We start from the raw sequence: 26,456 nt of genomic DNA, 5'->3' as shown, positions 1-26,456 counted from the left end.
CTTACAAATGGAAGAACATTATTTCATTTGGAACATTTCGGAAGTGCTATCATTTGCTTTTAAGTATTAATACTGTTAAGGTTTTGTTTACAAACTCACAAAACACTGCATTTTAGTGTGTCCAACCTCACTTACTGGCAACTAGGCTATGGTCAAACTTTGGTCTTGATCTCAATCTCATCAGCTGGGTTACTGATTTCCTTACAGACAGAACCCAGAGTCAACAATGTTTTATCCAACAAAAAGCATTCCTCTACTTGGTCCCCCCAGAGATGGGTATTGTCCTCCTCACTCTTTGTCCTATACACTAACGATTGCAAGAGCTATCAACACTCAAGACACATTATCAAATTTGCTGACGAATCTGTCATTGTTAGCCTGCTACAAGCAAACGAGTCGAGCCAGGAACCAATCATAGATGAGTTTGCCACCTGGTGTGAACAAAACGTCCTCAAGCTTAATGTGTCCAAGATCAAAGACGTGATAATTGACTTCAGGAAATACACCCACACTCCCACCCTAACCTACAGTACATGGGGGGAGATTCAGCACAGCTAGTAGAACAATACAAGTACTTGGGGACTGTTCTCCAAGCTTAATTTCGAAGACAATACTGACCTGATCGTCAGAAACGTTTATTTGTATAGCGCTTTGTACATTTGGACATTGTCACAAAGCAGCTTTACAGATTTCTGGGAACCCCCGAGAGCAAGCCTGAGGTGACAGTGGCAAGGAAAAACTTCCTAGACTAAAGAAGGAAGAAACCTTGAGAGGAACCAAGGCTCGAAAGGGGGAGCCTACCCCCCACTGGCCGGCACCGGGTTAAATTAGAATGAACACTTATGAGGGTCAACAGCGGCTGTTTTTTCTTAAGGAAGCTTAAGTATTTTAAGGTCGATTAATTCATTGTTGGTTTTGTTTTGGGGGTCCTTCATTGAATCTGTTCTAACTTTTACCCTGATCTGCTGGTTTGGCTGCCTGAATCTGAGAGGCAAGAACAAACTGGGCAGCCTGGTGAAAATATGTCAGGAGGTCACTGGGACTGATCTTCCAGCCCTCTGCTCCATCTGTCATACACGTGTTTTACGGAAAGCAAAATCCATCTGTGACGATCCTTCACACCCCTTGTTTAATACCTTCCAGTTACTCCCATCAGAACGCAGATACCGCCTCCCCAACTCCAAAACCAGCAGCCAGCAGCCAGATCACTTTGCAACTCACAACTGGCAACCCACTAAGCTCAGAAGCTAAGCAGGTGTGAGCCTGGTCAGTACCTGGATGGAGACCCCCTGGGAAAAATTAAGGTTGCTGCTGGAAGAGGTGTTAGTGGGGCCAGCAGGGGGTGCTCACCCTGCGGTCTGTGTGGAGCCTAATGCCCCAGTATAGTGACGGGGACACTACTGTAAACAGGCGCCATCTTTCGGATGAGACGTAAAACCGAGGTCCTGACTCTCTGTGGTCATTAAAAATCCCAGGGTGTTTCTCGAAAAGAGTAGGAGTGTCACCCCGGCATCCTGGCCAAATTTCCCATTGGCCCTTACCAATCATGGCCTCCTAACAATCCCCCTCTATGAACTGGCTTCATCACTCTGCTCTCCTCCCCACTGAGAGCTGGTGTGTGGGGAGCATTCTGGCGCACTATGGCTGCCGTCGCATCATCCAGGTGGGGGTACACACTGGTGGTGGTGGAGGGGATCCCCATTACCTGTAAACCGTTTTGAGTGGAGTGTCCAGAAAAGCACTATATAGTGTAAGCTAAAACCAACAGATTCAAGTTCTCATTCAAACCTCTAGCCATATCGTTACTTAACACTTGACTTCTATGTAAGTATGTATATTGTTGTTCATGTCTGTTTTTTATCTTCTGTCCGTCTGTACACCAACACTGCTGCTGTAAAACAACTTGCCCCCCCACCCCGGGGATAATAAAGACTTTCTCTCTCTCAAACACTGCGTGTCTTGATGTTCTAGTGTCATCTGTGACCTTTCTTGACACTTACAATTGATCAGGTTAAAGCAACATTAGCCACAAGGTGGTAGCATTGTATAGAACATGCATGTTTCCTCAAGCCTGCATTTTACTGTTAACTATTCTGGGAAAGTAATACTGAGGAGCATATAAAACCTTCAAGGAAGTACAAGATGCAAGCCAGCCAGGACTTCATGGCACTGGTTATGTTTTGAGATTTGGTCCATTAGTGAACGAGAGCGAATGTGGAACATCACATTGCAGTTGCACTCTTGAGCAAGGTACTTTACTCATATTGTTGCAGTAAAATCTGCAGCTGTATAAATGGGGAAAAATGTATGTTGCTTTGGATAAAAGTGTCAGCAAAATAAATTGCTAATTAATACAGTAGGGACTTGACATTCGCAAGGGTTCAGTTCAAAGAACCGTTACCAATAACCAAATTCACAACCAATCCACCCAATATAAGATAAGATAAGAACACTTTATTAGCCATATACAATTTCTTGTATTAGGAATTTGTCTTTTCACATACCCCAACTTGCTCTCCATCAAACACACAGACAGAGAGAAAAGCTTGGGGTCAGAGCGCAGGGTCAGCCATTTATACAGCGCCCCTGGAGCAGTTGGGGTGAAGGGCCCTGCTCAGGGGCCCAACGGAGTAGGATTCCTCTGCCGGCCATGGGATACGAACCAGCAACCTTCCAGCCACAGGCGCAGATCCTTAGCCACAGAGTCACCGCACCGCCAAAAAAAATATTCTGATGCACTACAAGCATGTACTGCAATATACAGTATGTATATCTAGAGACATAAGTAACCATCTCTTATACATGATAATTTGAATACTAATGCATTTACTTTAAAATAATTAAAATAACTTTTAACAACTAAAACAAAAGACAGTAATCACAAAATTCTAGTACTTAGATAACGTAAACTACGTGAATCCCTCCTCTGCATCAAGTGGATGCCTGCACTTTAACTCTCTGTAATGAAACAGGAATAGGGGTGTGAGTGAGCCAGTTAAGTCTCCAGCCTGTCATTCTCCACACTGCAGACACAGAATCAGGAGTTTTAGTTACAATCCAACAGCAAGACCATGCTGAGATGTGGATGCTGGGCGGTGGATACTTGGGCAGGGGGCAAGGGGCAGGGGGCAGGGGGCAGGGAGAGGATCAATGGCTAGACTCGTTTCACAATCTGGTCTGTTGCACGGAGGATTTGAAAGTTGCGTTAAACAACCTTCAACTTGGTTTTATCCTGCTCTGCTCGCCATGAATCGCAAATAAGCAAATGCTAAATTCTCGGATGTTGAGACCCTGCTGTAGTAAAGTCAGTGATGCACATACAAAGTCAGCAGGAATGAAATATAAGTATAGTGCTCATAAGATACACTGGGTTCTTAGACTTTGGGCAAGAGCTGAGACAGTTAACCACTGCTTTTTCTATTTTTTAAAAAAAGTTTCCATCATCATGTATATTAACATTAAAGGGTTCTCCATCATGTTCAATGTCCAATGCCTGGTGTGTTTGTGTTTTGTGTTTCTAGAGTCTGAGTAGTCAGTTTCTGTGACCTTGCTATGTTTCTGCAGCTGTTCAGTAAGACAACTGCACACAAACGAATGGGTTGGACTTGCATACTAAACACCAATTCTGAAACTGTAGACTGACAGCCTCTAAATGAAAATTGAAAAGTTAAGGGGAGCTAACATTTATAGGTAAAAGTCAACAAATTAATGACTGTAAGTAATAACTAGTGGCTTTAAAGTACTTGCAGGAGTGTTAAGCAAAAGACTGTGGTAGAACAAACATTTGAATCAAATTTGAGCAATTCTATTTGTGATCCATTTAAATTTTTGTTGAGCACTCAAGCTGTTTTGAGGGGAGGGGGTGTGGGGTTGTGGTTTACATCTCCACTGCTAACTGATGACCCATCTGCTTGCTTATTTAGACTTTCATTTAACATTTTCAGTCAGTCCTGACTGTAAAAAATACCCAAGTTAAGGGGGTACTCTTTCCAACAACTTCAGCACACTGAACTCTATGTAGCCTCTTCTCAGATTCTTTACTTCTGCCTAAAAAGCTCTTACTTTTTGATCAAAAGATGAGGAACAGACATATATGAATGAACAGACAAGTATGAATGACCCTGAATCAGACACGCCTCCTGATACTGTGTAGGAGGTCCACAGTATCAGACACTTCCCGATTAGAACAACACTGTATCAGACACGCCCACAGTTAGAGTGTCGCCGTATCAGACACGCCCACAGTTAGAGTGTCACCGTATCAGACACGCCCACAGTGGGGGTGTCACTGTATCAGACACGCCCACAGTGGGGGTGTCACTGTATCAGACACGCCCACGGTGGGAGTGTCACTGTATTGGACACCCCCACGGTGGGAGTGTCATAGTATCAGACACGCCTACAGTGGGGGTGTTCCTATATTAGACACACTCACCACGGGAGTTACACTGAGTAACTTTAATTTTAATATAATAAATATAATTTTACGTGCTGCAAGCAAATGCACTAATCATTCCGAAATAGAAAACCTAAATCAATTGGTTGGTGATTAAGAATTTGGCTGGAGAGTGCAGGCCCCAGGGCCTGGTGTGTGGGTTACCTTCTTCACGCTCCAGGCCTTGAGAGAACGCGCTGTGCTCTTCTCCGCCTTCATCTTCAGGCTCTCACTCTGCCTCTGTCGCTGCTGGCGCTTCTCCTCCAGCTTCCGCTGCAGCTCAGCCACGCGCTCGTCCTGTATAGCTCGGGCTCTCAGGGCTGGAGCTCTGGCCTTCTTTTCCTCCTGCCTGTCCCACCGAGCGATCAGAGAAGAAAGAGGACCGCACTCACAAAAAACGCTATTTTCAGGGACCTGCAGCGCAGGCCATGAAAGATCCACAAGGGTCGGGAGAAATATTCTCTGGACAGGAAGATTTAATTCAGTAATTGTGTTAAAAAATAATCAGCCCCATGTAAAAGACAAGCTACCAGTCTTCTAAAGTGAAAACTGGTTGTTTTATCATTTCCACGCTTAACAAGCAATAGCGAACAGGTACTAATAAATATTAGTAACTCCCACAGTTCTAATAAATGTCTTTCCGCTTTCTAAAGATGTGCTCCCTCATATCACATTAAAAGCATTGCAAGACTCCCACAGAACAGGACGGACAGCCTCTACATGTTTTTAACAGTGAACCAAAACTTTTTTTCTGTGCCTCTTTATTTGTAAGAGTGGTGTTCAAAAGCTCTCTGTTTCGCTCTGCAATGACCTTTTTGGTTGTAGTTACAATAACTGTATGAAATGGACATTTATTTTAAAGGTCTTCCTGCTGCACAAGGGGTGGTGTTACGAAGCAACAGCAAGATCAAGGGTGACTCCCTGCATGCAGGAAAGCAGCACCAAACCGATCCGAGAGGCTAGAGGAATAAAGCAGGAGTGGAATGCATTGCCAGTGAGGAAGAGGAAGGGCTGAGGCCTGCTGCGTGGAGCGCTGGGCTGCTCCTGGGACCTCACCTGAGGGCCGCGGCTCTCCCCAGCACGGCTCTGTGCAGGGCGATGTGGTCCAGCTGCTCCAGGAGGAGCTGCTCCCTGACCTGCTTCTCCTCCAGGATCCGGTCCCGGCGCTCCTCCTGCTCCCTGCGCGCGGCCTCCTTCAGCAGGGCCAGCCTCTCGCGCAGCTCCACCACTGACATCTCCCCCAGGAGAGCGTGGCCCCCCGCCTGCTCCCCCCGCGCAAAGACACACATGAGAGACGCGCACGGCACATACAGCTTCCTGTCTGGGCTTGGTCCCTGACTCCGTGACGAGAATTCACCCAGCAGTGGGGATTAGGGGAGATTCCCATCAGCTGGCAGGAAAACCACTACTAGCCCATTTTTTTCCAGAAATATTTCAGATTCCCTCTTCTGAGAACAAATAAAACCTGAGGAAAAACAGCGGGAAGGCGGATTATTTAGAGAATACGGGAAGAGATGTCTGCTGTGGATCGGTTCAGCGTGTGTGTCCTCGTTAATTCATTAACAAGCAGTGCATTTCCAGTTACTTGGGCTTTTAGAGTAACTGGAAGTGCACTGCTTGTGTAATACTGATATCAATGTTTCAATGACAACATATTTTACCACTTGTTATTTATGAATCAGACCCTTTTTTTCTCTTGGCAGTCAGGGCTCTATTCATTCATAAGTGTCTTCCTCTAATGCAATAGGAGCACTTAAGACCTATTTAATTATTTCTGGATTTAATGCACTCATGAAAGTTTAAAAACTAGTCACAGACAAATCAATTGTACCCTGAAGCTCTGAATTACACAAGTGCTGTCTTTTGTGTTTAAGAAAATTGCTGTGAGGTTATCCAGAAAAGAAGTCATTACTGTTACTGAAAATAATAAAACATTTTTTTTTCTCAACCCAACTTTAAAACAAATGTTGATCCAACCCCCCTGCGAATACAGAAGCCGTGGGTCTGCCGAGACGGCCCTGATGGATCGGAGCGGTTCTGGCTCACCTCAGTCAGGTCCACGAATCTGTGCCGGATCACTGGCACGGACTCCAGGGCGCGGATCTGGCGGATCAGCTCAAACTTCCTGCTGAGCTCGGCCTGGGCCTCCTCCAGGGCCTGGCGCAGCAGCTCCCGGCTCTGTTCCGACACCTCCTGCACTGAGACACACGTCCGCAACACGTCACCCCCTCCCTTCCATGACAGCACCCTGGGAGAGGAGAAGAGCGCTGTCCGGGATCGCAGCCTTCTTCCGGGGCGCTGTCTCGAGACAGTCTGAAGCAGGGTCAAGAGCCCAAGGAAAATCCAAGCAAGAAATACCAAGCTAGGAAGTGGAGCTGAGGATCAGAGCAAACTCTATGCCAATGTGAGAGCAGATCTTAAGCAGCCTGCACCACCTGAGACAGATGTGGCCCACAGGTTGACAAGCTTCCTGTCTGATCTCGTAACCACAGAGATACAGGAACTCAGTTTTATGTCTCATCCGAAGGCAGGTCCCCTGTCTACAGTAAAGAGTCCTATTACTACACTGAGACATTTGGAGCCATGGAGACTGCAGGGTGAACTCCCCCTAGTGGTCCCAACAATATCTCTTCCAGCAGCAACCTGTGCTTTCTGAGCTACTGGCCAGACTCACACCAGCTGAGCTTCAGAGTGGGGTTGCCAGTTGTGAGTTGTAACCGCATGCTGGATTTCTGACGTTACTGGCAGTATTACAAGGATCCCCGCATCACTGGACCACACCACAGCAACCATGGGTGAAGCAATATACTCTTCTACCTGACATTGTAAAATAATGTCTGTTGGGACTACTGCTGGTCCGGCAGAAAAAAAATTGCACACCAACATCATAAGATTATAAAAAACGTAGAAATGAAATGACAGTCAGAAACAGATGTCCATTCATTTTTGGCTTTATCTGTAATACATGCACATTCATGTACAGGACACAGGAGTGCTGCCAAGTGAGAATCTGAGAATCTTTGATGTGCTGCCTTCTTTGAAAGAGCTACTGTATTTTGATAGTTTAACGCTGTGAGTTAGACACGCTGTGTCTGGGATACAGACTGACAGGCTGCATTAAAAACCTCCACAGAGCATGTCTGATTTTAAAGGCTTTATTGGTGCTAATGTTAAGTAATCCCATTTCACCTTTTCTGATGCTTCCTGGAAACAAGCTCAAAGCAGAGAGCAAGCCGCCCAGAACTGTTTGCAGCAGAGCTGCCTGGGAGAAATACAAGGACTAATGGAAATGGGCTGGGCCTGTGCCCATCGAGGACACTGCCCCCATCGCAGAACCCATTGGAAACAATGGCCTCCTGTAAATGACAGAAACAGGAACGAATCAATCATCCAAGCAAGTCAAGTCATTGTCCTCTGGAACACTGACAGGGATTCATGCAGAGGTGTGCGGCATCCAGTAAATTAATAATAATTTATAATCCTTATACGTATACAGCGCTCTTCTGGACACTCCACTCAAAGCGCTGTACAGGTCATGGGGACTCCCCTCCACCACCACCAGTGTGCAGCCCCACCTGGATGATGTGACGGCAGCCCCATACTGCGCACACAGTACACTCACCACACAGCAGCTAGCAGTAGGGAGAAGAACAGGGTGATGAAGCCAGTTCATAGATGGGAGTTATTAGGAGGTTATTAGGATTGGTAAAGGCCCGGGGGAAATTTGGCCAGGACACCACCCAAATTTGTTCTTTGCTGTTCGGAAGTCCTGTGGTCACTTCAAAATACATGATTGCTTTTTATAAACTGTATAAACACTGTACATACGATTACACAATTTTCTTGAATCAGCCAGCATTCTGCATTAGATCGTGTATGTTTGATGCTTCTGCAGGTGCAGGGCAGTGCTGTTACCTATGCGCTGTTTGTACTCCTTCAGCTTGGCCTTGGCCTCCTTGCTGTTCTTGTGTCCCTCCGCCACCACCTCCACCAGCTCCTTCATCCCCTTCTCCTCCTCCAAGCGCAGCTCGGCGTAGCGGCGCATCATCTCGGCGGTCTGAGGGAGCAAAGTGCAGCCTAGAGGGGTCAGTGAGGCCTGGAGCAGCCAGGATCACTAGCCAGCAGAGGCACCAGAGCTGGGCACGGGCACCTCGCCAGTCAGGGTGAGCCCCGTCTTTGAACCCGCATGTCCACCTTCCCTTGTCTTGAGAAAGACAGGCATTCTCATTGCTATCTGGAGAGTTGATTCAATATAATTTTGTCTTCATCTTGTTTTCTGAAGGATTCACCCTGGTTCCCTACAGCAAGGACTATGGCACTGCCGTGGCACTGCAGACTCAAAGAGGGACGCCCAGAATGTGGGCTTCTCCCCTGCAAGAGTTCCTGGACCCTTTCAGCAATACAGAACAGGCAAAATGACTTGAAGGACAAGCCAGTACCACCTGAACACCCATCTCATCCTCAGCTTCCTGCAACACAGATGTGACTCAACTGGTGACCGGAGCTCCAGTATATCACAAGTAAGATAATATGTTTTGAGAGAACACCGTGTGGATCCTCTGTCAACTTTGCAGTGGGTGATTCTACTGCCGCTCTCTTTGGGACTTTTGAAAGCACAAAACAGAATCTTATTTAAATTACAAACTGGAAACCTTTCTTTGGGCAGAGGTGCGGCTGCTGAAGACAGTATCTCACCTGTGCAGGTGGGAAAGGCTGCAGGGAAAGCTGTGTGGTCTTAAGACTGAACGAGTACAGCCACACAATCGTCCCACATGGCTGCCCACATGACCAGGAGGACAAGGGTGACAAGAGCAAAGGCCAAGCACTGTCTTCACTCACACTCTAGTCAGGGTCTACTTATTTATGGGAGTTTCCAATACATTTCAAGATATACATTAAAAATCTGTAGTGCAGGGTTTCAAAAAAAAAGTTAACACTCTTTTTACATGTAAATATTTCAGATGGTTTTTTTAACAAACTTTGTTGGTATCAAGAATAAAAAAAGTACTTTTAAATTTTATTTTTTGTTCCGAAAGAAGAGCATTCACTATAATTTCAAAGTCAACAGGAGAGGTTAGGGAGGGTAGAAGAATATTGCAGTTATTGTCAGAGAATTGTAATTCCTGCAATTTACTGCAATTGTGAGACAATGATAGGAGATTCCATTTCAGTCCAAAGAGCTCTGAAAATGGCGAGCTGATGCCTTCTAAAGTAACAAGAGCAGGACTACATCAGAAACTTTAAAAAAGATTCCTCCATGTACAGATTTTTCTTATTGAATTTCCTGAATGAGGGAAAAATGAACCTTACTTTATATCAGCAGTGTCATTTCTTTTCATTATAGCTCATCTGGCTCCTTTGTAAGAGAGCGTGGGTCTATAAATCTCCGCTAGTTCATCAGTTCTGTAGAAATCCCTCCTATTTACATGTGAGAAATGTTTGCTACCTACTCCTTTTCTGAAATTTTCACTTTTAGCAGAAAAGCAAAATCCGAAACGGTTTAGAGAGCTGGTACTTGTAGACCGCATTGAAATGGACTGCTCAGGTTTTCTGGGTGTGAGTCCTTGAACAATTATAATAATAAACGTTATTTTATGTAGCTCCTTTAAAGGTGGCTTCTCAAAGCGCTTTACAGAATGACAACAACAATAAATAAAAAGAACACACAAGATAAAACACAATGACAATATACAGAGGTGACCGTGGAAGGTGGTATTAAGAAGAGCAGAGGGGTGAAGAATGGAACCAGTGAAGCAAAGGCTCTTCTGAGGAAGAGGGTTTTGAGTCAGGATTTGAAGGAGTTTAGAGAAGGTGACTCTCTGATATCCTTGGGCATACGGGTCTGCGTCAGCTTGGCGACGCACTTAAACTCTGCCTCTTGGGCCTTGTCCCAAAAGTCACCCTGAGCCCTAAGCCCTTCCTCCACGACGGCACTTCTGTGACGTACAGCGGGTGTGCAAGCACACGGGGGCGCACTGCTCCAGGTGTCTTGGGACACCCTGGAGTGAGCCACCTCTCCTTGGTTAGGAGCCGAGGTCTAAACAAGCTCAGCCTGGCAATACCACTCTCTCTGTTTATTCAAAGCCCTGTACTATTAAATACTTCATCTTTCCATGAACAAAATACACTGTAGGTAAATGAATATCAAAATGGGGTAGTCAGCTAAAGAAATAATAGCTTTATGTCAACACTGCTTACCTAGAATACATGAGTACATCTGAGTATAAAGCAGCCTCATGAAATTGTTTTTTTTACGTGAAATATTGTGAGTTTAAAAACTGAAAAAAGTCCGATTTTACTAACAAGAGGATATTTTCTCCTCCGTGGCGTCGTCGCCACGTCGCGAGGAACCAGGGGCAGCGCCCTCCCGCGGAGTCCGCGCACGAGAAGGGGCGCACGCAGGGCGCGGGCCCGCGGCGCGGCCGCCTACCTCCTCCTTCTTGAGCTGCGCCTTCCGCTGGTTCTCCTGCAGGAGGCGGTGCCGCGCCAGCACGGCCTCCTCGTGGCTGAGCTGGCCCTCCAGGCGCCGCCGCTCCACGTCCGCCAGCTGGCGCTGCAGGTCCCGCTCCCGCATCGCGCGCTGCCACTGCAGGAACCGCGAGGGGTCGCCCGCGCCTCCCGCCAGCCGCTCCACCCTGCGCGCACGGAGGGGAGAGGCACCCAGACCACCTGTCAGCGGCGGCCGAGAAGCCCCACCCGCTCCTCTCCCGAACCCGACCCCGAGACCCGCTCCTCTCCTGAACCCGACCCGGAGACCCGCTCCTGTCCCCGGGCTGGTGTCACAGGCGCCATCACTGTCACCCTTGCAGTGACGATTTCTCTGAGCGAGGAGCAGTCTTGGTCTTGGTGTAGTTTCCTTTATTTGCTTTTCATTACAAGCAAATTGATGAGGGTCATGTAAACACCCGATGTTTGACTGGATTATGATCTGACATTTTAAATCCTGTGTCCATTTCAGAGCAGCACCTAATGAACCCTAATAGCTTCAGAGCACACAGGACATCGTCTTAACTAGTTCAGGTGGCTAGCTGCGTCAGCATGCGTAGGCTGCAAAGGAACAAGTATTAGGTTTATTCCATGCTGAAAAAAAGAAGAAAGAGAACACAACGTTTAGGCCGTGGAGCCTTCTTCAGGTGTGCACACCTGAAGAAGGCTCCACGGCCGAAACGTTGTGTTCTCTTTCTTCTTTTTTTCAGCATGGAATAAACCAATTACATCTTCTTAACTAGTTCTTCAGGAATATAGATGATATTTTCATTATCGATGAGGATTATTTGGTTCATTTTAAAGGTAAGCTTTTCCACACCTGTTGTTAATAATCTGTGGCTAAATATTTCAGAAAGCATTTGCTTTTTATTCCGTTTGCTTGTGTGAATGGTGAAGTGACACTGACGGCACGTGGGCCAGTTTCCAGTGGATTCATCACAGCACACGAATCTACTCACACATCAGGAAAGGTTTATGCAAAACTGAATGAAATATTGCGAATACTGGTTTATACAGACACCTTGTGCAGATTCAGACCCTCGATACTGATTCCCCCTGCAGCCTGTTTTCTTTCTGATCGTGGTTTTGGATAAAGGGGTCTCTGAGTCGCGACTCTGGAAATGACTCTCACAACTCATCTGTCAGGCTGGCCTACCTGCGCAGCTCCTCCTCCACTCTGCGGTTGTACAGGGCACCTTCTCTGAGGATGGCTGTGGTGTTCAGTTTGATGGGCGCGCTGTCCGACTGCTCAACAGACAACAGACACATGCATCACTCACTGCTGGCCACCAGACACTCTCCTCACAGCCCAGCTCTCAGGCCAGTCGGGACTGTAGTCCATCACAAGCCTGACAGCATGAGACATGGGCAAAAGACTAGGGAGAGATGTCAAGGAAATGGATTAGGTCAATTACAGCAGGAAACAGATCGCTCAGGTGGGATAAAAAACAGATGGCACAACAGCCTTGGAGGACTGGAGTTTAACACCTGTGAGCCAGGAGACAATTTAAACTGCACTCCGTCACACTCTAAAAACCACAACAGCTCACCTAAGTTATACATCTTCATGTATGAGAAGAAAAACAGACCTACAGCACAGGACCTGTGGCAATACATGGGAGTTGTGAAGCACACTGCTACAACTGCTGGCCACCAGCGCTGTTTATAGAGAAGCTCCAGATTTCTGGCCCATTAATACACTGAAATAGGGAGATACAAAGAGCTCTGTACCCTAGCCCTGGAAAATATTCAAGCAGAGGAAATGAAGCCGAACCTCACACCTACTCCCAGATGAACCCCAACCGTCAGAGAAGCAAGGCTTAGTAATTAAATGTAAAGCGCATCTCTGTGTTCAATAGCCCTGAGAGCGTGAGTCATTAAATTCATGCAAAGTGAATTTTTTCCTTTCTCTTAAAGACTTACATACTTGCTAAAGTATTGTAGCACATTTAACACCTCAACAAAGGTAACGGTGCAAAACCTTCAACAATGCCACAGCACATGCAGGTGCAGTGGAGTATCTCGTGTATTTATCTTCTTTATTCTTGGAAATTAAATCGAAGATGGCACTTTGGTACCCGAGTAGAGAGCCCCATCCATCTCAGAAGGCAATCGAGACCTCCATCACAGGCATGGCGGAGCTGGCGAGAGGATGTATGGGCACTTCTTACATGCTTACCTTTTACAGAGATCAAACACATGCTGAAAAGCAGTTCATAGCTCTGGTAGAAGAACCGGCTGTCCTTAGAGAAGCCCCACTTCTGCACTTCTATCCCCTTTCAGTGAACTGCTGACCCACGAGAGGTGGGCAGTTGAGGGGGTGACTGTGAATTCAAGGGCAGGTTGACACGCTCGGAATACCCAGCTTTAAAGAAAGGCCAGTGACGCTTTCCTTAGATCCCTGAAAATGTCACCAGCCTTGTTGAGCTCAAATCCCTTTTACTTTCTTGTGATCATGCTGTTCTCCTAGATCAGTGCCGGGAGTGCAGTGATGAATCCAAATGGGAGATAAAAGGAAAATAGATGAATAATAAAAGGAAGGCATAATAAAATGAGAAACGAAGCATTTGCTGAGGATCAGGAGGCTCGGTGAGAGGGACAGCCATGATGACAGCGGGCTCCGGGTCACTGGTCATCAGAACACGTCAGTGAAGGGTACAGGAAGGAGAGAGGGGTCAGTGAGTCAGACAGCAGCCCACAGACAGGGAGAAAGGCACTCATACTGTATAAAAGACTCCAAGGCTGACAACTGTCAAATTGCAGCTTGAATTAAAGACTTGAAGACAGAAAAGGGACCTGACAGCCATCTTTTGTAGCACCCTGCAGGTGGCCCAGAGCAGGACCTCATGAAGTAGACATTAATGAGAAAAAGAGCAAAGCACATGAATGATCTCGACGTGGCCGTTAGAAATGTGGTCTTTTGCTGTGTGCGCAGAAACTGAAACTACACAAGCCACTGAGCATGTCACCCAGCTGACCTCAGGCTTTCCAGCAGGGACAAGGGATTTAAAGGATCGCCACCAGACAGATATTGATCTTAAAATCAGACAGAAGAAATAGAGTTGGGATTTCAGCTCCTCCGAAACAGCAAGCCATACAAAGATCATTAGGTTTGGGACCCATAGTTAAGGCTGCAAGAGGCTCTGTAATGTGGAGACTGTCCAGGCACATGATTTTAAGATTCTCGTCTGAACCACAACAATGACCAAAGACCATCTCAGGGCAGCCTGAAGCGGAACAGTGATGGGAGCACCACCCGTATCCCAGAGAGAATCCAGAGTCAGGAAGACATGGGGACGAGGAGGGGAAGGAAGAAGAAAGAGAGGACGTTCCCAGGAGGAGAGCTGCTGGAGTGGGATACACCACCTTGAGCAGCTCCAGATTCCCAGCAGCTGGCTGGAGGATGGCAGTAGTCCTGTCCCAGCACAGGGAAGACGGGGACAAGCGGGTGATACAGGGCCCTGCCTTACTGAAATAAGCAACCAGGGCACCTATTTTGCAAGGGGCATGGAAAAACAGCGCTGCAGGAAATCAGGTTCTCCAGTGCAGCTCTGACAGCAGTTATCCAGCATCCATTCATAGTGAGTGGACCTGATGAACTTTGAAATTCATTCTTTTCTTTACTGTTTAACTTTGCAGATGTACTACTTTAACTGGAACCAGTGCACCAGTGCCGTACGTGTGCTCAACACAGTCAATCAGTGTCTCTTTTAAAGTCCCCTTAATACAGACAAAGTATTCCACTTGAAGTCTATAAAATTGGTCTCAATGTGTTTACGGGGTATATGGAGGATTTAGATAATTAGTGTTTCAGAGAGGAGAGAACAGACAGCATTAACATTTACATCTTTACTGTCTCTGTAAAATCTGAGAGCAAGACTACGGTGATTATAACTGAACTTTTCTTCACACTTTTATAGTGTATTGCCTGAATTTGGTGCCTAATGACAATAGCTGTCTCTGATATAACACCATTGTCCTCAACTCAGCTCCTCAGCCCGTTCCATAAAACATCCCTGCTGTACTGCATGGAAACGGCTGGTGAAATCTCAGTCTGGACAGATTTTTTAACATTATCAGCATGTTTTCACATATATCTTCTCAGTGTCAGAACCATACATGACATGGATGACAAAGAAACTATTTTGGGACAAAAGTTTACATGTAAACGTGTTATTAATTATCAGTTAATAATAAATAATTAATAATATGCTGTCACAAAGTCTCACTATTTTCAGTTAAATGAAAATGTAGTTGCTGCAGAAGTTTGAAGTGGGTTGACTTTTGGATTACAGAATACTGCATATCGACTGTGTGGACACAGGTATATAACAGAGCATGGGACAGGGGTTTTGTACAGATTTTATTGGAGAAGCATTCAAGAGACCTTACCCCAGATATTTACCCAGATATTAGTAATTATACTAAAATATACGAATTATACTAAAATATAATTTAGTAAATTTATATTTATGTCACCTAATGGCTCATTGCTACAATTTGTAATTATTATTATTATTATTATTTAGATGATTCCTGTATCGATTCACAACCCAGAATTGCGCAAACAGACTGAGTGCCCTTACGTAGTGTAAGGGAATCGGTTAATCCGATAATCCGACAGAATGCAGTTACCAGAGCAAGAACACAAAGCACAGAAATGAGTGCCAAGCTGAGATGCATGAGGCTGTAAAGGTACAGGCCGCAGCAAGTGAAGAAAAGCAATCACAGTCACTGAAATGACTGCAATGGAGCGATGACTCATAGCTAAAGGCTAAAGGCAGAGTCTAAACAGCTGGATGGAAATGGATGGAAATGGTGAAGGTCTGACACTTCTAGGTTTCTGCATCCACCCAGGGGCGGCCAAGGAGGTGAAGGAGGCAGAATAAGACACAGGATGAGGAGGACAGAGGACAAGAAGGGACATATGGAGAAAACTGGAGGCTGAAGAGGGCAGAGCGTTGAAGAGAAGGGTAGGTTGAAACTTGTGCAATGTTAGAATGAAACCAGGGGGTGGTCTTAAATGAGTGGGCAAACAAGCTAACAGTGTGAGTGGCTTGTCTGCAGCAATATCGCTGGTCGTGTGAAATGGACACAAGGGGCAGAAGAAAGAGCCGATGGACGATGTACATCAGAGCTGTAACTATGGGAAGAGTTTCTGAGGAGTACTGCTCTGGTGCTTGTTAAACAGATTCATGCTTTTGTCATTTTCTGTGTAAAGGTAATGTCATATTTCAATATTTCTTGGTTGAAGGAACTTTTCAGAAAGAGCAAGCCCTTCTCGTCGTGCTCACTCCCACTGGTGCCTTGGGAACCAGCTAGCGTGGCCATGGAATCAGACAGGAAGCTAGAATGACCTGTGCACTATTGCTATCTGGCCCGTCTCAGGTGAATCAGGCTATTTAAAGGCTCCTGTGACAGTGATCTGAGCTCTGAGTTTCTCCAGTGTCAGGTTCCTATGATTCCTAACTCTCACTTCGCTTGGATTCCTGACCTGACTTGCCTTGACCCCCTTGCCTCTTAGGCTCCTCTGTGTTACTGGGCTTGGACCCTGCTGGGCTTGGACGCTCTGCTCTCGGCTACGGACTCGGCTTGCCTGTCTTATCCTCGGATGTGAATTCTCCCTGTGCTGTGCCATCGTGCCTTCCCGGATCTGCCCCTGGCCTCACTGGACCACGGCCCCGGACCGTGGTGTGCCCGCTCCCCTTGTTTGCCTGCCCGTTCCCACGTCTGCGTGTTTACTGCACGCACCCCGCTGCTCCCCGCCTGCGCACGGGTTCGCCTTACGACTCTCGGCTGCTGCTCGCTGCACCTCCAACAGCGGACATGTGAGGGAAGGGTCTAGACCTACAGGAGTGAGCACTCCCCACACTGTTCTTCATATACTGAGAGGGAGATGCATTCCTGCTCTTTCTCACAGCTCCGCACGCTGCTGCATGCCATTGATCCAGGGAGAGTATAAACTGTTCCCTGCCTGTAGCAGTAGAGTAGTAGAGCAGTTTATTGCCACATGTACATGTACATTGGAATTCTTATTCGCACCGATCTCCCAGGACATCGACACAGTACAGCAGACGACACCACACATTGTAGACCGTACATTACAAACATAATAAACAATAACAACAGCAACAACAGGACAACAGCAGGATAGAACAATAGGAACTACTTTCATACCAGAGACCAGCACAGCGCTGCCAGGTATTTGTCCAGTTCCAGAAATGAATTCAAGCTTTATTATCCCCTAGGGGGAATTTGTTGTGAAGTGTGTATTATCTGATATAACAATATAACAAAAACAAACATCACCAACAAAGAGTTCAGGGCCCACAGTATTTCAGGAAATAAAAGCATTGTTTTCCATTATTTGAGAGTGAAACTGCCTTGGGGCACAAAGGGGTCTCCTTACTGGGAGTAGCGCCGATTCCCACTGAAGGTGATCCATCACACACTCCATAATCTTTACAGTTCATTCACATGAACAGCTGGGCAGTTCAGGAACACCAGTGAATCGTATTACCAGCAGCAGCAGCAGCAGCAGCAGCAGCAGTGATTGGAGTGCCGTTTGAATGGACCATATTTTTGAACCAAGAGGTTTACCTTATTGACTTTGTTTATTATCTAGATCTGATCGCAGGTCCGGCGAAATGTTTCTTATTAAAGAGAAAGATTGTTTCCTTCCTCTGTCTTGCTGAGAGTGCGTGTTGTTCTGATCTCGCCCGATCTCAACGACAGCCCCACTGGGTGATGGGCTTGAGGAGAAGACACGTGGGAAGGACAAAGAGAAATCCGTCTGCAGGGCATCACATCTCGAGCAAAGCAGCTCTGCCTCTGCTCTGGAGGTCAACACTAAGTGGGGATTTCTAAGGCTAAGAGAAAGGAACAGCAGTCCAGCCCACGTACAGCAAATGTATAAAGCAAACTCCAATTCATCTGAGCCTGACACAGAAAGAATAACAAAAAAACACATTCTTGTCCTCTTCAATGTTATACATTGCCAGAACATTCCGTTCATCCCAGAACTAAGACCTAGCTTTCAGAGTGAAAAATGAAAATTTATATTGCATCACACGCACAACATCCTGACACTTTCCTTCTACTTCGCCATGAATAGATCTCAGACAATGGCCGTGTGAGGCTTTCTCTCCTAGTGCTCTGCCTGGCGTGAGGGGCTGGGAGTGCAGCAGAAAGCCTTGTTCTTTATAACCGTGCCGCGCCTGAGTAAGCATGACTAACAGGAAAATAATGCAGTTCGAAAGGGAAGAGGGAGTTGTGCATGTAACAGCAGAGCATAGAGAAGCAGAGAGCAAAGCTGTGCCGTTAAGTCCACCAAAGGTACCAGGACAGCACTACAATTTGTATTTGTGGTCATGTGATTAATACATAAAATAAATACAATGTAATATACATTTTATTGGGTAATTCCTTGCATACATTTGATCACATTAGAAAAAAAACATACGCTGTATTCTGCCCAGTGATTTGAATTGAAGTATTGCAGCACCTTCACTTGAAGTAAATTTTATAAAAGGTTTTATAAATATTACAAATAGTTTATAAAAATATTGACTTTATAAAAGCCAATATTTGGTTGTATAGCCAAACTCTTTGTCTAATCCCTTGAGATGCTTTGCTGCAGCCACTTTTGAGTTCTTGCCTGGTTGGGGTGTAATAACTTCAATTTGTTCTACAGCTGCTCATTTAGATTTAAATCTGTAAATTGACTTGGCCAGTGTAAGAAGTTTCACCTTTTTCTCCTGTCTTGGACTTATGTTTTGGGTCTTGCTGCATGGTGAAGCACTGTCCGTTAAGTATGGGAGCATTTTCTTCGACATAAGCAAACAAAATGTTTTTGTAAAGTTCAGAATTAATTCTGCTGCTGCCATCATTTCTTATATCAAGTGAGCCAGTTTCAGATACTGTATAGCTTTGCACGGCTTAATAACCTCCTTGTATTAATCTCATGATCATAATTACAAACTGCTTGACTGTAAGCTTATTTTTCTCTAGTCAGTTTTTGACTTTGCTCTCCCAATATTTTGGGGGGTGTACGGTGCCCCTTATATGTCCTGGAAGGAATAAAAGATAACTTTTTACCTTGTAAAATGCTGGTGTTCCAGAGGAATAGTGTGCATCAAATTTTAGCTTTGCCTCCGTTTCCTTTACAATTTGTGAGATCACTTGCTGTAAGACAAGTACAGTATCATTAGATGAAACAATAGCATGACCAACGAGGATTAGAGTACTTGCACGTTGTAATGAGCATGGAGAAATTCTCTTCTGCATGGCTGTCAGTGACCAAAATAGCAGCAAAATATTATGCATCCTGAGCCCTAACAATAGAAGAATTGTTGGCAAAAATGACTTTTTAAGTACTGTAGTTAAATTCACTGAACTCAGGCTTATAATGTGTTGATGTACCAACATAGGAATGTCTTTTTCCTATTTAGTTTTAATTTTAGTAAAGGCATTGTATAGTTCTTGATAACTTAGAGATTTTACTATTGTAGGTTTCTAATAATCATGAGATACTGCTTGTATTTTATTACAATGTTTAGTTGACTGCTGACTGCTTAGTTTGACTGCTGTCAAAGACCTACCTTCATAGTATGTCATATGCCCTACTAAAATACTTGAAATGAAACGTGACAAACATAAAACTAACAATGAAGGCATAGCTGTCATTTAATTGCCTTGTAAATGTAAATTAGACCAACAGGAATTCAATGAATTATAACTAGATCTTCTTTCTGCTTAAACGGTAATAGTCATCTCATGTGCATTTTAAATGTGAACATCAATTCTCATCAACTCCAAATGACTTGAAAATAATAAATAATAAGGAACGTACCTTGGAGCGCTCTGACTTCTCTGCATTTGCACATTTGAACTGGCGGCTGTTCGCTTCTAGCAAGGCTGTCTGGAGAGCAATACACAGTGCAGATGTATATATGAATCTCCTTTGTGCATGACTGATAAGCAGCTAGGCTCTAAAACTGCTAATTTAATTTCTAAACCAACATTAATACACTTTACAGGGCAGATGGACTTAAATCTAAACTGTCTCGTATAGCTTTCTTGTACCTTGGGGCACTGTCATAAACACATAACAACAGTCACAAACTAGTGGAGGCCACTCAGCCCATCGAAAAAGTTTGGTTGCAAGTGGCTAATTTATTTGAGGCGTGCATGCAACTGTCTGCTCGAAAAAGAGAGCACATTGGCAACATGGCTGGGTAGTTTGTTCCAGAAACGTGCAGTTTTCAGAATATTTCACTCAGAAGGAATCTTTCTCAGTGTTCCCTCGCCGCTTCACCTAAAGTATTTCAACAGACAGCAAGGGCCGTGACGGACGAGGAACCGCCTGTCATTTTTCAGCTGGGAAGTAAATCACAAAGTCAGACGGAATGTTGGGAAATACAGCTGAAAAAGAAGAATTAAATCCACAGGAAGTTTTTACAGTGCACCTCCATTAAGATACCGGGTACAATTTTGATCACCACTTTACAAAACCTGAACATCTGTTATATTCAGTTGCAGTTGCTGAATGCACTCTCTTTGCTGCAACTCTTCCTGAAAAATAAATCGTCGCTACTATCAGTTTAAACACGTATGTACTGTCCTGTAGTATGGAGTGAGCTTCTTGCCATGCTGTTGAACTGGGGGTATCAGCACGTATGGTATGGGCATGATTACAGGCTCATTTCCCTAATGCACTGTAATTGTGCATGAGTCACGTCACACTTAAAGCACACGTGCTTGCTCACACTTCCATCATACTCACAATTGATTACTCCGGCATCTTTTGTTTCTCCTCCCCCCCCATGGCAAGGTTAATGAGTGGCTGCATGAATGATTAATTTGCCCATTGTAACCCTCAAATGTCACCACAGTGAAAGGGCAGCTGCAGCCTTTGTCACAGAGCAGGGCTCTGAGAGCAGCTCCTGCTCACTGCTGGTCAACCAGTAGCAGGTGACAAAAACAAACAGACAGACTCAATCCAAGTTGATTGTACAATAAAAAGCAACACTGTATTCTCTGGCAAGACTCTGTTTAGAGCAAAAAATCCTGCTGAAGGATCTAGGAGCAGTAGTGGAGGACTGTGAGGTGAGCCACTGCTGGGATTGGTACCCTTAATAAATAATAATAATAATAATAATAATAATAATAATAATAGCTTATACTTATATAGCGCTTTTCTGGACACTCCACTCAAAGCGCTTTACAGGTAATGGGGATCCCCTCCACCACCACCAATGTGCAGCCCCACCTGGATGATGTGACGGCAGCCATAGTGCGCCAGAACGCTCACCACACATCAGCTATCAGTGGGGATGAAGCCCATTCATAGATGGGGATTATTAGGAGGCCATGATTGGTAGGTTTGCCTGATTTGTCTAGGACTCCGGGGTTACACCCCTATTTTTTTTGAGAAACGCCCTGGGATTTTTAAGGACCACAGATTTTTAGACCTCGGTTTTACGTCTCATCCGAAGGATGGCTCCTTTTTACAGTATAGTGTCTCTGTCACTATACCGGGGCATTAGGACCCACAAAGATCGCAGTGTGAGTGTCCCCTACTGGCCCCACTAACACCTCTTCCAGCAGCAACCTTAGTTTTTCCTAGGAGGTCTCCCATACAGGTACTGACCAGGGTCACACCTGCTTAGCTTCAGCTTTGTAGAAGATACTGCACCCATATTGCCCCAGTATTTACAGATTGCTCCCAGATGTACAAATGGATACAAATGTAAGATGTTTTGTATACAAGTGATCATTTATCCATCCATTTCCTAACTGCTTTATCCAATTCAGGGACGCAGAGGAGCCCGAGCCTATCCCCGCAAGCAACGGACAAAGGGCAGGTTACACCCTGGAAGGGACGCCAGTCCATCACAATCATTTGAGCAGCAGTAGTTGTTTATTAGTGGTCTAATAAAAATGTCATTTTGGACTGAAGTATACAAAGTGCTGAAAGTGACCAGACAAAAAATTCAGTCCAATCCCCTGCTTCACCCTTAAGACAGAGGCCAGGAAAACTCAGACCACAAATCAAAGTTCAATTTAGGTGGCAAAGAACACAGGGGGCACTTATAAGATTCAGGCATGGAAAAAATCATCAACTCTGACATTATGGAAGCCAATTCACAGAGCTCCTACAATAAACAGCTTAAAGACACTCCAAAATAGCCACTAGTGACCTAACACAACAGAGAGGCCAAATAGCCTCCAATCAGTTTTGCAATCCATTTCACATTCTAATGCCCTGCTCTTTGGAGGGAGTGAGAATACACAGAACCTATCCAAGAGGAAAGATTCTCATGTTTGTGCCTGTTTCAGCTTCCTGGTTGTTTCTCACCATCTAATGACTGTTGCCTGCTTTGTGTTTGTTCTGCTGTTAAAATTTGGATCCTGCTCCCTAATTGAAGGCAGGAGCTGGCCCCCATGGACTGGAAACGCTGGGGGGAGTAGGTTTCCCCTATGGCCCAACCACTGTCAGACCTTATAACGCAACGCACGGTGAGGAAACTCAGCCCAGGCACTGCAGAGAATCTTTGGGCTGGAAAAACTGAAGTGGATTGGCAGATGGATTTCAAAAATGGCAGAGCAAATAAGGAGAAGATGATGACAACACCCACGAACAATTCTGTTGTGATTTTTGCAGCCCCTCCTCCCCACTACCTCACCTCTGCCATCTGTCGGTTTCTTAGTTTCTCTTCCTCCAGGGACTGTATCTCTCTGGGAGGCCTGTAGGTACTGGAAGGGATCTGGAACAGAAGGCCATGCAGGTCTCATGAGCAGGTAAAACACCCCACACTTGACAACAGAACTCTTGGTAGCTCTTGGTAAGATGCAGTCTTGAACTGATATTTAACGCCCCTCCAAAACACAGACAGCCTTATAGCTGCACAATATAAAATGACTGCTGCTCTTCGTTGGCAAGGGTTATTTCAATATGATGTCAAGACTGAACACAGATTTAACAAGACTGCCCTCCCCTCCCCAATCTTCATTTCCTGTTCCTTTTCCCCGAGACCAAAGCAGCACTCTCGCATGCTCTTAAAAAGCGTCACACATTTACCTGTATAAACGACTGCAATTATTTGTTTGAACATGTTGCAGAGTAACAGAGATAATTTGTGTCCAAGACATTATTGATTATTGTTGTTTATTGATTATCAGAAATCCATCATGGTTTCTGTGTAGTGAAAAGCAAATCACGGATGTTAAAATCAGATCACATAAATAAAAATTATAAATGTGTTATAAAATGTATTTTAAAGTGTATTTTGGACAGGTACTAACTTCTTTATCCAAAGAGCTATGTTTGGATTGAGCAGCATATCCTGTTATGGAAGCAGAAAATAGATCTATATTGATCTATTACTATTAAATTGATCATCTAAAAAACTGGCAGATCTGATTCAAAACCCTTTAATAAGAAAACAGTAACAAAGAAAGAATCACAATGCATCTCGATCTTTTGCATATTAGTAGCTTATTGACCTGAAGGTCTCAAATCCTGTCATTTCCTGGAGAAATCTATCCTGTTTGATAGTCAGTAGAGAATTGATCCAAAGCCAGTTTATCAACTTCAACAGCTAAACATATTGTTCCACACTCCCACAACTTTTGTGTAATAAGGGTTAAAAAGCACTTCCATGCTAAAGTTGAGCAGCCTACTAGGGCAGTCTGTTTTGAAAGTGCCTCATATCCTTTTTTTATTTATGTCCGTACAGGTTAAAACCTATCAAAACATATTTTTACGGATATTGAATTCAAAGTATGTGCTAATTTGTTTTAATTCGTCTAGAAGGTTTTGAAAGGTCAAGTAGTCTGATCACAGACTACTTGACCTTTCTTCAATCTTATGGCCAACTTGGAGGAACAACTACAGTATCAGTCCAATTTAAGGTTAGTTAACCATTCTAATGCTCTTGAGAGGAAAGGGAGAACATCTCTGCAAATTTGTACAAGGGACAGAGTGTTGTCATGTGGTCAACAGTTTGATCTGGGTGACCACGGTCACATTCAGCAGAACTTTTAATTAGTTTTAATTAGTGCCTTAAGTGACCGCAGTGACCAGGTCCCATTCAGATCTGATTTAGGACTGGATCGTGTAATCCAGTGACTGTTGTAACTGACCTGCTGTAGAGCAATTAAAATCAGAACCTAGTACGTTTTGCATGAAGTATTATCTTATTGCTCTGGCATATTACTAGCTTTCTGCGTTGCAATAAGCAGTGCTTTGGCATTTGTGCTGACTGTCCCAGAAGTTTACTTAGAGCTGCAGACATGATGTGCTCAATCCCTGTCACATCAACAACAAGCAGCCAAAATTGTATTTATAGAGCAGTAAGAAGCAAGGTAAAAGGTCTGGGTAATGTTCAAGATGGACAGATTCACTTCACATGATGTGTCATTATAAAAGCTGAAAGACATCTGGCGACAGTCTATTATGGAAGGGAACTAAAAAAAAGCTTTGTTTGAAACTGCAGATGACAGCGCAGTAGGAGATGATTACAGTGGTATGCAAAGTGCACCAGACTTCAGACTTCAGGCTGGCTAGCAGCTAATACGTTTCATCAATGTGTGCTGTACCTAAAACACTGAACCCAGACAGTTATTATTGGTACTGTGAGGGCTTGCTTCTGTCTAAAAAGGGCAGCCCATTGTCATCCTGAAACCTTCATGCCCCCAACACATCCTGATTAGTAGGTATGTGAAGGTATTTGAAATAAGAAGAAAAAAAGAGCGATAGAGAGAATATAGGAATATAAACTTGCAAAGGAGCAGAGCTCAATTGACCCACCTTTCCCATTTGCTTTTTATTAGCTAACTGATCTGACTGTCTCATCCAACCTCTTCAGTAAAGACAAGATGGTAGCAGCTTCAACAACATGCTTGGTAGCTTGCTTGAGACTCCCACAATCTGAGAGCTACGAGATCAATCACAGCAGATAGTTTGGGATCCAGATTGGTACATCTGCAAGTGAACAGTAAGTTTCCTACTGGAGGCTAAAGTATTTTTCAAGTCTAATATTACAATTGGGAGACCCCTCTACAGTTCACATATAATAAATAGTGATAAGAATCCTTTTTTGAATGACATAAAAAATAAAGGGCTCTTATCAGTATTCCAGTGGGAGATTCCTGAGATTCATTAAGGAGTAAACCTGCGAGCCAGGTCCAGGGCGAGCTGGAGAAGGGCACTGGATAAACTCTACTTTCTCCCCATGCTTTAGAGAGACAAACGGGCACTTTATTCGATGAAACCTGGAGAGTCTCGAGCTATAAATTCAGCTTAACATAGAAAGTCCTTTGCTGTTGTCAGTGGTCATAAAATACAACTGACAAGCCTTGGACAGATGCATGCTCATCCTATTGCACAAATAAAGAGGCGTACATGTCCAGCAAGCTGCACAGCCCCTTCTGCCCCCGCTGGGATCCAACGGCGGTAGCTCACTCGCTCTGGTCACACAAGGAGCCGCTCCCTGGACAGCGGGTAACTCCGCCACGCCAACAGAGCAGGTCCTCACCCACGGCAGATTTCAGAGGAGGCGAGGTCACTTCTGTGATTGGCTCAGTGCCACACACCCTTTGGACCCTTTACTTATACCAGATTTGAGAAATAAGCCTTAAAGATATTTATTAGCTGATACTTTAATTAAGCTAAGTTCAGTTCAGATCTTTACATGATGAGTTTTCATGTTATTTCTTTTAGTGGAGCTAGATTAACTGCTGAACACACATACCTGCCTTAAACAGACTCCATACCGTGTGCAATTGTAACCTCGCCTGGGGACTTTCAACTTCAGCAGATGCAGAACACAGAATAATCGCTTGGCAAGCGAGTGAGCTTTAAAACAACAACAACAACAACAACAACAATGCATGCTTAATTTACTAGCATTGGCAATGTAATGAAGTAATTTACTCCTGTCTATTTTACAGAGATTTTATTTTTCAAATTAACATGAGTAAAAACCTCTTGTGGGCATGTTCTAATTCATTCTCTGACAAGTATAAAGAAGGGGAAAACTATCACAACATTCTCAAAATGTATGTGTGAACAAGTATGTCTAGTGTTTCAAGGGGAACTAAGCAGGCCTACAATGTGATTGTTGTTTAGGTAGCAAGGTTACAGCACAACAAGTTTAACAAGTAATTACTCATTCATTTTCTGGCGTGCTGCTGTGGGGAACCAAAACAAGTTGCTTCCTTCTTTTCCTTGTCATAATGACCTTTTTCAAAGTTTCATCACAGACTCAACCACATGCACACCGCCACACACAGACACATATATCAAAGCTGCTCTTTAGTCTCATAAATCAATTTGCGGTGAGCTCCTAATGACATTTTCCACTAATAAAATCGCACAGCAGTCCGTATTTCACATCTGAAGGAAAGTATAGTGAAGGCAATCTAGTTTGCCCTCTTAAGAAGCTTGGTGGGAGAATAATGCACTGGACTGTGGCTTGTGCTCCAGAGGAACATGGCCAGTGGTTAATGATATACAGATGTGCTCAATCGT

At 44.6% G+C, this 26,456-nt stretch overlaps 1 protein-coding gene across 8 annotated transcripts in view; it reads right to left on the bottom strand.

The window, feature by feature from the left end:
• cfap99 (cilia and flagella associated protein 99) overlaps window positions 1-26,456 on the bottom strand; it is a 62,488-nt gene that overhangs the window by 343 nt on the left and 35,689 nt on the right. For 7 of the 8 annotated variants that reach the window (XM_088638111.1, XM_088638117.1, XM_088638132.1 and 4 more), the window contains 10 exons: window positions 22,609-22,689; window positions 19,773-19,841; window positions 19,019-19,105; window positions 18,670-18,747; window positions 12,078-12,166; window positions 10,866-11,070; window positions 8,351-8,492; window positions 6,482-6,633; window positions 5,492-5,697; window positions 4,601-4,784 (listed from right to left, as the gene is read on the bottom strand). In XM_088638111.1, the coding sequence (XP_088494237.1) occupies window positions 4,601-4,784; window positions 5,492-5,697; window positions 6,482-6,633; window positions 8,351-8,492; window positions 10,866-11,070; window positions 12,078-12,166; window positions 18,670-18,747; window positions 19,019-19,105; window positions 19,773-19,841; window positions 22,609-22,689 (1,293 nt within the window). The remainder of the gene's footprint in view (window positions 1-4,600; window positions 4,785-5,491; window positions 5,698-6,481; window positions 6,634-8,350; window positions 8,493-10,865; window positions 11,071-12,077; window positions 12,167-18,669; window positions 18,748-19,018; window positions 19,106-19,772; window positions 19,842-22,608; window positions 22,690-26,456) is intronic. The other variant, XM_088638138.1, reaches the window with a different exon arrangement.

This window comes from Lepisosteus platostomus, chromosome 1 (genome assembly GCF_059453375.1).
Source record: "Lepisosteus platostomus isolate fLepPlt1 chromosome 1, fLepPlt1.hap1, whole genome shotgun sequence".
NCBI classification, from domain to species: domain Eukaryota; kingdom Metazoa; phylum Chordata; class Actinopteri; order Semionotiformes; family Lepisosteidae; genus Lepisosteus; species Lepisosteus platostomus.
This window is presented reverse-complemented; position numbering and strand designations above follow the sequence as displayed.